This window comes from Hylaeus anthracinus, unplaced genomic scaffold, assembly GCF_026225885.1.
Source record: "Hylaeus anthracinus isolate JK02 unplaced genomic scaffold, UHH_iyHylAnth1.0_haploid 2, whole genome shotgun sequence".
NCBI lineage: Eukaryota > Metazoa > Arthropoda > Insecta > Hymenoptera > Colletidae > Hylaeus > Hylaeus anthracinus.
The window spans coordinates 5,285,771-5,298,152 of NW_026534838.1; the positions used below are offsets into that span (position 1 = coordinate 5,285,771).

The window sequence follows — 12,382 nt, forward strand, 5'->3', positions numbered from 1 at the left end:
ACATTTGAAGTACATTTAATCAAACATAAATGAACATTGCTTTCTTTATAAGCAAACAATTTGAAATAGTCAGGAAGATGTGCCTCGTTATCTTTGCGTTCAACCTGATCTTTTCGAAGAGACAATTCAAAGATTCGACTCTCAATAAAATTTAAAAGTGTGTTTAGTTGGCGGTAGGCGCACCGAGTATCGGCGTGCGTAACACGATAATAAGTGTTACGTAAAATAAACAAAGCAAAAGATAACCCCGAGGTTGGTGTTGGGAGGAGCTGACAAGTGCGAGAACTCGGAAGTTGAGATAAACAGAATTTACAATGGAAATTCCGTTTCACAATTAGTCTAGTTTTACGGACTTGCTACATATTTTAATCTCGACCCCGACTAACTCGTGACCCCGATGCCTCTGCATGAACCGAGGAAAGGAAGGAGGGGGCAAGATAAAGTATTCGAATTCCTCGAATTTCCAAGGTGCAATTACACCAAATGAAAAGTGAATGCTCCTGCTTACCCTTGCATGTACCAACTTTTATTGTGAATCCTTAAGCACGATCTTCTCGGGTCGCGTGCGTTACTTTTAATTTGGAGCGAAACTACCTTCCCTTATACGTTAACGGTGATTCACCGATCACATTATTTTAAAACGAACCTCAAACTCCATAATGGAAAAAGGGAAATTTTATTCGAACAACGGATAACGAGTATACTTCTTCTAGTTTAATTAAAAACGGTCTAAACGTGGTTACGAAGCTATTGATAACAATTTCATTAGGACAATTCAACGTTGTTGAAGCTCCAAAAATAATTAAACGTTCTTACTTCATGGTTTATCTGCAATTTCTATCATTCTTGTAATATGAGAATTTATAACGTGGTGTTTTTAAACACTCTGTTGAATCACTAATTCGGTAACGGAAATGGTATTTTCAACTTATTTTTCTCGGTAAAAATTGTTACGTGCCGATATTTTTGAAAAGCAATTATAAAATTTAATTTCAATAAAAGCGAGAAATTCACAATGAGCTTTAGCAACAAGTATCCCACTTCTGACACCAATTCAGCTGTGACGTGGGACACAGATTCCTGCGTCACAGCTTAAATAATTTTTAAATATTATTATTATATATATTTTACTTGCCTATCGGCAAGGTCAGGTCCTTGTCGCAGCAGTCCCGTACGGGCCCTGGCTCGTATGTGAATTTCTATGTCCTCTATTTTGTTTGAGATTTTGGATTTCAAATGCATGTGAGCGGTTAATTTAACTATAAAAATGTTCTATTCTTAACATGCCACTGTAATATTTATTCGATTAATATTTTTGTGGTATTGATTATAATAATAGATTGATTAATGTGACTTGAACCAAATGTACGTTAGGTCGACAAGATTTAATATGCACACTTTCTTTCCTTATAATCTCATACAGAAAATATACATATGAAATCGTCGAAAATTCAGGCTAGGTCTGTGTTCGATTAGAACGAATTCGGGATGGTAAACCATCTCGAACACATTCCTGCCGACGAAATCAAGAAAAATAAAATGAAAAATATCGGCACGTAACAAAATAAATCATAGTTCAGCATTCAGTTATGCATTTAAGAAAGAAAAACAATGAAAAAGAAAAATACATATATATTTGTTCCTGGAATATCAGTTAGGGTTACCCCGGAAATGAAATATCATTTATCGATATTCCAGAAACCAGAAATTCTCGTTTCATATAATAAAGACCACAATGAAATTATCGTTTCATATAGTAAAGAACACAAAATAATTATCGTTGCATATAATAAAGAACCCAATAAAATTGTCGGAATAATATTTTTTTGAAAATATGAATGGAAATACCACCCGAGAACATCAATGAAGGATTCCCCGGAAATGAAATATCATTTATTGATATTCCGAGTGGTCACAATAAAATACATTTATAAATATTTATACAAAAAGAAAATATTGCTTGGAAGAAAAATCAACTCACCGTTAAATCTCTTTACAATATAAATCAAGTAACGCCGATCTCGTCGTTGCGCGTTCTTCGAATCGCCCTGTTGTTGAAGGAGAACACACACACGTGAAAGAATTAATATTAACGTAATCGAAAACGAAATTACTATTTACGGGAAGAAAAAGAAAATATAAATCTAAAATACTTCAAATAAATTAAAATAAAATAATTTTATCAAGGAATAAGAGTCCTTGCCTATCACTCACTTTCCACAAATGAATTTACTTTGATACGGCAACTTTACTCAAGCTTAATTCCACGGACTAATACCACGCGTTCGCGACTGTACGATGAGAAGTGAGAAGGCTCGTGCCTTCCTCGACCACGTAAACTCGATGGAACGTTCTAGAAGCTTTGGAGACAAAGGATCTTAGAACCACGTGATCGTCGCCAGTTTATAGAAAAAGTGTTCAAGATTTCGCGACTCGGTACACGCAAGAATTTTGGTGTTTACGAGTTGTACCGCGTCTCGCTCCTCGCGCCCACCAAACCGCTCGATTCGTCCTAGCGACAACGTGCGCGGACGAATCACGCTGCTATTCGAGTTACGGCTTCGGTATTCGGAGCGTACATGGAAAAGAAATAGCAAAATAAAGGTTTAACCTACATGCGCGATATTTACATGTCCTTCTTCCAATGTTATTTGTAACCGTAATATTTGAACGCGATGGTAATATTCGGTGTGCTCATCTTCCCAACAATTATACATGTATACGCCACTGTAATATTTCATGATTTACCCTGCCGGCACCGCCAGCAGGATAAAAATGGCGTGACGACGTTGATTTTAAGGAAGGAATGTGTTTCTTTTTTCTATTCATGTTTGATTCTACTAGCTACCGTCAAAGGCTAGGTCTGTGTTCGATTAGAACGAATTCGGGATGGTAAACCATCTCGAACACATTCCTGCCGACGAAATCAAGAAAAATAAAATGAAAAATATCGGCACGTAACAAAATAAATCATAAATCAGCATTTTCCCCAGATGCAAGCAAAGAGTTTAACGAACTGTACTCGATGAAGGAAAAATACTAGGAGTCGAATATCTTACGAAGCCATTGATAATAATTTCATTAGGACAATTCAACGTTGTTCAAGCCCCAAAAATAATTAAACGTTCTTACTTCATGGTTTATCTTCAATTTCTATCATTCTTGTAATATGAGAATTTATAACGTGGTGTTTTTAAACACTCTGTTGAATCACTAATTCAGTAACGGAAGTGGTATTTTCAACTTAGTTTTCCCAAGATGCAAGTAAAGAGTTTAACGAACTCGACGGAGGAAAAATACTAAGAGTCAAATATCTTTTGAAAATTGACTCTCCTTTGACTTTCCTTTAATTTTACTTAGTGTGAACACTCCAATTGTGCGTCAGTAATCGCACAATGCGGTATGACGCAAAGTCCACAGCCCCAATCAGTTGGCTATGCGTTTGAAACGATCGAATCCGTTTCACGGGTCGGCGTTTACAGTCCCGCTGAAAAGGAAGCTTCAAAAAACTGATTGCGAGCGTGGGTAACCGCGATCGGCGTGCGCGAACGCCAATAGAAAGTTAAACGAGCGGAACGCCGCGTAATTGTAATTGCGCGTAGTTTTGTAACGAGGAGTTTTCATTAGAGATAAACAGTATCTGGAGCCATTCATTATCGCTTTATCTAAACCTCGTACCAGTTTGAGTGCACTTAGCACCGCCGCATGCCCTCTTGCACAATAGAACTAGCGCGCAATTAGCCAAGTGTCGCTCTAATAAGGATTTGTAGGATAGGTTGGGTCAAGCTAAATCGACCCTGTTTATCGTTAAACAGGTGACAGTGTTGTCTCGTACTTCGATCGTACGCCCAGAGGGTTATGACGAAAAGTGAGTAATAAAGTAGGCTCATTGAAGGAAATTGCTGGATAAACATTGATAGATTGGGACAATTCGAAATATTTACAGGAAAACTTCTTTAACACGTCGGCTGCCAAGTCGAAACTCGCGAAAATCATTAGAAAGTTAAAACTACGTCTCGAAACTATCGAAGATTACATAAATTAACATTATCGTAGTATAGAATTTTTTAACGTCACCAAATTCACGAAACCTAACCAGATTTATTTTCATTATTGGCTTACATTTGGAAATAATTTTTTAAATTCCTTAACGAAAAGTCCTGTCACCCATGTCTGGGTGACGTGACGACCAACGTGTTAAATTTTAAATTTTCTTTAATTTTATATGGATTTGTCAAGGAACAAACTGTTTGTACGCTAGGGATCCACCTATCATCCTAATTGTAACTGTTCACTCGGATAAATGCATTTAATCGTACTTTTAGCTCGCTTCTCAGATCATAGCAATATTTTAATGTATATGGACTGGGGAATTACTCGTGAGGATAATTTTATAAAGCTTGGTAAATAAATCGTTATGAATGCTAACGGGTGATTCATCGATCGCACTATTTTAAGGTGGACCTCAAACTCCATAATGGAAAAGGGAGAAATTTTATTCGAATAACGGATAACGAATACAGGGTGTCCCAAAAATGTTGGAAGAGATGGAAGAAATAGTATATTGACATTGTCATTGGTCGAGTGTTCATATATTTACAGTCAGTGTAATAAGTATTCCTACAGCAACCAATTTCAAATAAAATCAAGAAGAAAAGAAACGAGAGGCTAACATTAAAAGTTAATTTAAAACTTTAATTTACGCAAATTCTACTCTAAAAATATTTATGAATGTTGGTTAATGATTACTTCCCCCAAAATTGATTAATAAAATAAATACATGAAGTTTTGAATTGGTTTCTGTACGAATACTTATTACACTGACTGTAGAGCAACGCTTGGCAACAATTCAAATAATACGAGTTCACTAGAAGTTAAAATCGAACATTGACGAATATTTCGTTCTAATAAAAGATACTTACATCCGGTAAACCCGTAATATAAAGTCGTCAATCGAACTCGAGGTGATTGTATGTCAAGAAACACCCTTTGAAAAGTGTTAACAATGTTACCGGTACCGGTTTGGAGATCGAGCTCTCTACTTCGCAAACACTGCGCTAAACGAAAGGCAAACTCTAGCTCGCCAATTCTTTGCTTCTCTTTTTTCTTATTTTACTTCCCAAGGTGATGGATCGCGCGAGAAGTATTCGAGTAAAACGGAACGATAGCAATCTTTGCTCTTCCCGTTCTTTATCTTTCGGTGTCGTTCGATCCATTCGATGCGAAAAGTATCCATGCAGGTGTAGCGTGACATTTCATGACGCTTTCGCGTGACTATCGGTTATCAACTTTTTGAATTATTGCCGGTTGAAGTTAGACGTGCTCGTAACGAATCGACGCCAAGATACGAACTTTCGATGCATAGTATGTATCGCGAGCTTTCCCATAAACTTCTCTGGGGTTCTCACGCGTGTGCATTACAACCAGACCTGAATTTCTGCGCGTGGAGTTTGCCGCGAGTATTTGACGCTCGAAATACGACGAAATACACACGGAAAACGAGCGAGACTCTCGGTTACTTTGAAATATCGTGTAACAAATGGAAAACAAACGCTTGTTTATCTGTTAAAATTTGTGTCATCGAAACGAAACGAAACGAACGAAAGTCGTGGATAAAACACTATACCGCCTCGTTTTATTTACGGCGATATACAATATGGACATAAATATTCTATCGTTCGAATCAAAATTTACAGCGGGTTTATAAATGAACCTGCTTTTTTTTTTGCCGTCGCGTTTTCATTTTAGCGTGCAGTGTAAGTCCAGTATAACGAATTGAAGAATCACCACGTTGTTTTTTTTTTTTTTGTTTATAGTCGACGGGGTAACGGCAAGATTGTGAATTATTTTTTAATCTGGATGATCGGGATCACGGTAAACGTTCCTTCCATGGCGGGGAATTACCAAAACCATTTCCCGAATTTAACAGCCCCCGTAATTCCGAGCTAAAAGTGTGGTTAACGATCTGCGTAGTATCATTGAAATTGTTGGGGCACACTTCGGGTTTCCGCCCGTAAAAGCGTTAATCCCAGTTCGAGATTAAAACGACCTCGTAAATTCTTAAATGAAAATACATCTCGAGGGCTGGAAAACAATCGAGGGGACGGTATTTTTCCATTCGCGACGAAGCGAACGGGAAGTGCACGCATCTCAATAACGAATTCGACCGTAATTAAGATCGTCCAGAGTGGCTCGGACGGATTCTCTGTCTTATTTAAAACTGGACATACCGCAGTGATTCTCAAAATGAAGTTTTAGATGAAAAGAGATTGCGAAATGAATTATTTCGAGATACATTACTGTAGGAGTGGGAATGTGCGCGTGTGCGTGAGAGAGAAAGAGAGAGAGCGTTAGCTATAGGATAGGTATAAGGATACTGTAACGTAGCTTTAGTTTAGTTTAATTTATGACCTGGTCACTTGGGCTGATGTTGTCCAAGCGCGCCTCGGCGAGGCCGCCTAGAACAACGTTCCCCTGCCTAGGAAAAATCCTGGGCAGTGCTTAACTTTAAGGGGAGGTAGAGAAAGAAGCGTCGAGGACAGATTTAATTGAGCAGTCGAAGGGTAAAGACGGCGCGAATAGACGTAGAGCGGATCGTTGAGCGGACTCTATTCATTTTAGTTTCGTTGATAGTTAAGTCAGCATTTTATAAATATAGTTAATCATATAATAAATCCTACATTACGTAGGAAAAGATCGACTCAATGTTTTTTGTTATGTACTAAGATGCTGAATTTTTAAATTTAAGACGTGTTCAATAAATATTCGAGATACGAAGAAAAGTAGTATTCGAGTTGATAAAGACGTTTCAAAAATATTTAAATGCCAAGCAAACCAACCATCGAAGACGACAAGAAGACAAGAAGAGAATATTAGAAGAAAAACCATACGAGGAATTGACCCCAGTTTTAAACGAGCATATTCAACTTCGAGACACAAAGAAAAGTAGTATTCGAGTTAATAAAGACGTTTCAAAAATATTTAAGTACCGAGCAAACCAACCATCGAAGAAGAGAATATTACAAGAAACTCGATGCGAGGAATTGACCACAGTTTTAAACGAGCATATTCAACTTAATTGTGCACTTTTGGGACGCGAGGCATAGGTTGAGAAGGCCTGCTGTGTCTCGTTTTAATTCCATGAGAAGCGAGAGCACAGTGACATGAAAAAATAAACTTGCACCATCTCCTCGGCTTCGCTATTAAATTATTCAATCTCAATCTTTGTGGGAGACAAAACGGGGCCTAGGAGAGAAGACTGCAGGAAGAAGAAAAAAAAAAACGTGGAAACCCGGAGAGAGAGATATATAAAGCCTAGAAAAAAGGGTTTCGAGATCAGAGAACTTCGTGGACGAGGGAAATCTAGAAAAGGAGACCGGCTAAGCGAGGGAACCTTGAAAAAGGTGTATTATCAAAGAAACAAGCGGCGCGGGTGGAGAAAATTGATTTCTGGAAATCAGGGACGAGTGAAATTTCATCCGAACGATAGATGACGAAAAGAAAATTCATCTTCCATTGCGAATAAAGGTTTCTTTACAAAGGGAGAAATTTCAGAAATATATTCTAGAAAGCAACTTCCTTTGTAAAGAGAAATACGTTTGTAGATTTAACTCGAAAGGGAGTAAAAACAATGCACTGAAAGCATTGTTCTAATTTCAAGAGGAAACAAAAGAATCCTTATATTTTACATTTATTACAGAAAATGTTCATTTATTGTTGAAAATATTCGACCACATAGGAGTTTTGCTCACCTAATTCTAATTTCAAGAGAATCAGTATATTTTACATTGGTTACAGAAGATGTTCGTTCGTTATTTGTTGTTAAAAATATTCAACCACATAGGAGTTTTGCTCACCTAATTCTAATTTCAAGAGAATCAGTATATTTTACATTTATAACAGAAGATGTTCATTTATTGTTGAAAATATTCAACCACATAGGAGTTTTGCTCACCTCTGCTGGAAACAGGGATAGAGAGAAACATCTGAGGAGTGGAGAGTTATAAACATTCTACGAGGAAAATATAGAGAACCTGGTAGCAAGCAAACATAAATACAGAGTCTTAACGAGAGTTTTAGGAGCACTGGTGGTGGAATAGAAAATGTTAGGGTGCAGGCGTTTTAGAAAACACTGGAACTAAATATCAGTAGTTCTGGGAACTCAGGTAAGGAGATCTTTAAGTAACGAGAAGCAAGAGGAAAATATATCGAGGATCGTGGAGAACATAGAGACAAACAATTTATATTTACACGTAGAGACTTGGAGAGTGAAAACCAGAGAAACGACGACATCGGGACAATCCCACAGCAAAGGATACAGGGTGTCATAGAATTAGCGTAAGAACCGGAAATGAGGGGTAGCTGAGACGATTCTGAACCACAATGGTGTTTCGTTTTTCGTTAATAATTCAAAAACGAAGCACGATCCGACATTTTTGCAAAGGAAATTGTGGTTCGGAATCGTTTCAGCTACCCTCCATTTCTGGTTCTTACGCTAATCCTGAGACACACTCTATGATAATCATTTCCATATTTGTTTTCAAGAAGTACCAAGATGTACAGCCCATTTAGTTTTGATAATAAATAATCTGGGAATGTTTCATCGTTGCTCTAACATTAAACAATAAAATTGCATTTGTTCCAGTCCCGGGAAAATTAATTCTCGCTGTATTTATATGCAGGAAAATGACTAGTTACTTACACTTATGTTCGGTCCGCCTTCCGTCATCGTCGTAGAGTTTCTCTCGTGATGTTCTTATTACCAGGAGTGCGCGCACTTTTTTTCTTGCACATTGCAGTTCGCACTTTCGTGTTTTTTTTTTCACTTGCCTATCCCCTCGATTACTTTGCCTATCGTGTCTGGTCGGTCGACAAGTTTTTCAGGAATAATACTACTTTGGAAGACTGTATTCACCTATAAAATCCACAAAACACTAATTAGTCCTCTACTAGCCTCGAATCGATTCGTTTGAAAAAAGATTCTCGATTTAGAATGTTCCGGAAATGTTTCTTAGACTTATTGCTACAGTGATTGTAGAAAGTATTCGGACACCGATCAATTTCCAAACAAAATATGTAAAATTGTAATTTATTAACTTACTTTTTTTTATAAACAATGACATTCTACATATTCCCGGAAATCTCTAGAATAAATAGAGTACAAAAAAAAATAGCTATTTATGAAAGTTAAGAAATTAACGAGAAAAAAACAATTAATCGATAGAAATATTGAAGCAATAAGTATTCGCAGAGCTGTTTGATTTTTAAAGCTTGATGAAAAAAAAAGAAATTTGGAATTTCCCTTTGATTTTATAATTATTGTAACTCTTCTAAGCATTAAATTAACTAAATTATTAGTTATTCGAAGTGGGATTTTTTCCATTCCTCTATTAGAGCCTTTTTGAAAAGTACTTTCCTGGAAATTTGATGTTTCATAATTCGTACGAAGCAATAAACTAATATGTTTACGTTACAAATTCTACTGTAAATGGTTCGTCATAAGAATCATACAAATACTTATTGCTTCTATACTTTTACCCACTTTTCGCATTTTCTTGTTTATTTCACAAATTATATTAACTAGTAAATGTTGTTTGGACTACATATATCTTAAAGATTACCGAGAATATGTAAAGTATCATTGATTATAAAAAAGAAAACGTTAAGAAACTAGAATTTCACACAAAAGTTTTTTCGTAAATTGATCGGTATACGAATATAATCTACAGCCACTGTATTTATTTGGAAAAATTGTACATTTCCGCGGAAACGAATAAGCGTAAACGAACGTGTAAACGCGTTCCTATTCGTTATTACGGGATTTGGGGGTTGATTTGAACTCTTTGCAACGACCCCTCGGCCCCCCCGCTATAACTCTCCCCCTCCCAGAGATTATTTCGGTCGAAAGAACGCAAGTCGGGCGAAATGAAATACAACTTCTTACTTGGAATGAATTACTTCATTAATCACGGAAGTTCTGAATTATCTTTTTTTTTCTTCCCCTCCGCGAATCTCTCCGAGCCCCCTTTAAAGTTTTATGATAATTAACGGGAATCGGTTTCCAAGGAGTGCAAGCGGTGTACGAGAATTATCCTTCATTACAGCGCCATTTTTTAAACTTGTGTTTCGTTGTAAAGCATAATTCCTAATTGAAATGAAAATTTAGAATAACCGAATTGTACGGAAAAATAGGAAAAGGAATTGAAGAAAATAACTCGAATATCTATAGTTTGCTAGCATTAGACAAACTTAAGATATACAGGGTGTCCCAAAAGTCGGGGAGGAGCCGGAAATGAGGGGTAGCTGAGACGTTTCTAAACAACAATTTCCTTTGCAAAAATGTCGGATGGGACTTCGTTAAGGAGATATTAAGAGAAAACCCCGACCAATCAGAGCGCGCGTAGACCGTTGGAGCGGCCGCGGTAGCGAAGGCTACGCACTGGCGACCGCGCTTGTACGCGAACAAGTGACTCGACGTGCATCGAAGGACATTGACGCTGCCACCTAGCGAAGGTTCTCCTTAACGAAGCCCCATCCGACATTTTTGCAAAGGAAATTGTTGTTCAGAAACGTCTCAGCTACCCCTCATTTCCGGCTCCTCCCCGACTTTTGGGACACCCTGTATAAAGCAATCGTATCCTTCTTAGAGGAATCTCATCTTACAATGTAAAAAAAAAAGAAACACTTTTGTGTAGATTAACGAATAAGTAAAGATAGGGCAAAGTTGCCTGGTAACATTTTAAATATAAAATAGGAAATAGTTCAATCTAAAGCACTTAGAGGTCGTTGGTCTACAATGTTAGAGTATTAGAGAGGGAAACAGTTAGGTTAAGTTACGTAATATAGCGATAGACAGTAGTTATTGTAAGAAATTATAGACTAAGTATTATATGTTTTATTAATATTCTAATCTTGTATTCTCAGGAAAAGTGTAAACTGTCCGACAGGACAACAAAGAAGGACAATAAAGAAAAACAAACAAACAGAATAACCGAATTAAACAATCGCGACATTGCTATCATTTCGTTTCGATCGTTTCAGTGTCGAAAACCATGTAGTTGAATTTAGTAAATAAACGAAGAATAAAAAATAGTCCTAGAATTACCGCAAAAAGTTTACGAAGCACGTTATCGACTTCTTGTTTAATACCCGCGCTGGATGTTTTATGATTGTGTTCGTAATCGAGTATACTGTAATATCGAAAAGCTCCTCCGACATTTTTGATCCGGTTTAAACTATTTATTCGAGTCCACGCGCTCCTTGGCAGCGGGAATTACCGTGTTATTATTTTTTTAATCCCCGCAACAGGCGCGTTGGATTAAATTGTTAATCCTGATCGTGACGCGACACAAATTTCTACATAGATAAAGAAAAAATTACTGTTGCTTGGATTACAAATGTAACAGTGTTCAATCATTTCGACACGCTGTTACTTTTATTTTCTAAGAAGCTCGATATTATTGGCTACAAAATTATCTCAGGCTTTAGTTTGAATCGCCAAGATAAACGACCAATCTGTTATAAATAAATAATTTATGAGCGATTGAGCGAACAAGATTAACCGTTTAATCCAACACGAAGTAACTGCACTCCAGATATCAATGAATATCTGCTAATACGCGAGAGAAAACCATTGCCGTGTTTTATATGTACTCTCCAACTTTCGAAAATATTCGATCGTATTCGTACGAAAGGCTCGTCGATTCCGAACGAAATTAAATTTTTAAGCTTTATCAAAATACGTTTAAATCGTTTCCCTGATTGAAATTTATGGATAGCGATCAACCAAAACCGAAATCCTTATTGCTCTCTATACAGAAAACAATCCACGTTGCATTATAACCTATAAACCGTCGCTTGTCATAAAATTGTCAACGTACATACATCGCGAGTCTTCCATATTTGAAAAGTATAATAGTCGAGCAGACCCGCTTGTTACCTCCATCGAAAGAATTTCTGCCACCGACTTCGTCCTTGACTGAAAATTCTCACAACAGCGAATGACATTTCCTCGCAATATGTTCATTTCTCCAAACGCCACGTAACTGTACGTAACCTCACGATGGAAACGTTGATTAACAAAAGAAACGCTACACTTTCCTTATTCCATCGCGCCTTGTTTCCGAATGTTCGCACATAACTCGCCCATCGCCTCGCACACTAAGCAAAGGAATTTCGCAATTTCTACATTTTAGATTAGAACGAAACGCGGTCTATTCGAATTTCTAATTCAACGCGACGCGTCGACGCGATCTTCGTAAATTTACGAACGCGCCGCGCATGCGCGAAACCTACGCGCATACAGGGTGTCCCAAAAATGTTGTAACTTCTTGAAAAGGGTGGTTCGGGAGATGATTTCAAACAACTTTTTCCTTAGCGAAAA

General features: G+C 37.3%; 1 protein-coding gene across 2 annotated transcripts in view; it reads right to left on the bottom strand.

Annotated features, from left to right (window-relative positions):
* Nucleotides 1-12,382, bottom strand: part of LOC128893065 (venom dipeptidyl peptidase 4-like) — a 242,056-nt gene that overhangs the window by 227,750 nt on the left and 1,924 nt on the right. The window contains exon 2 of one of the 2 annotated variants that reach the window (XM_054153814.1): nucleotides 8,702-8,914. The exons of the other annotated variant lie outside the window; for it this stretch is intronic. Within the exon in view, the coding sequence (XP_054009789.1) occupies nucleotides 8,702-8,728 (27 nt within the window). The 5' untranslated portion in view covers nucleotides 8,729-8,914. The remainder of the gene's footprint in view (nucleotides 1-8,701; nucleotides 8,915-12,382) is intronic. 2 annotated transcript variants of the gene reach the window in all.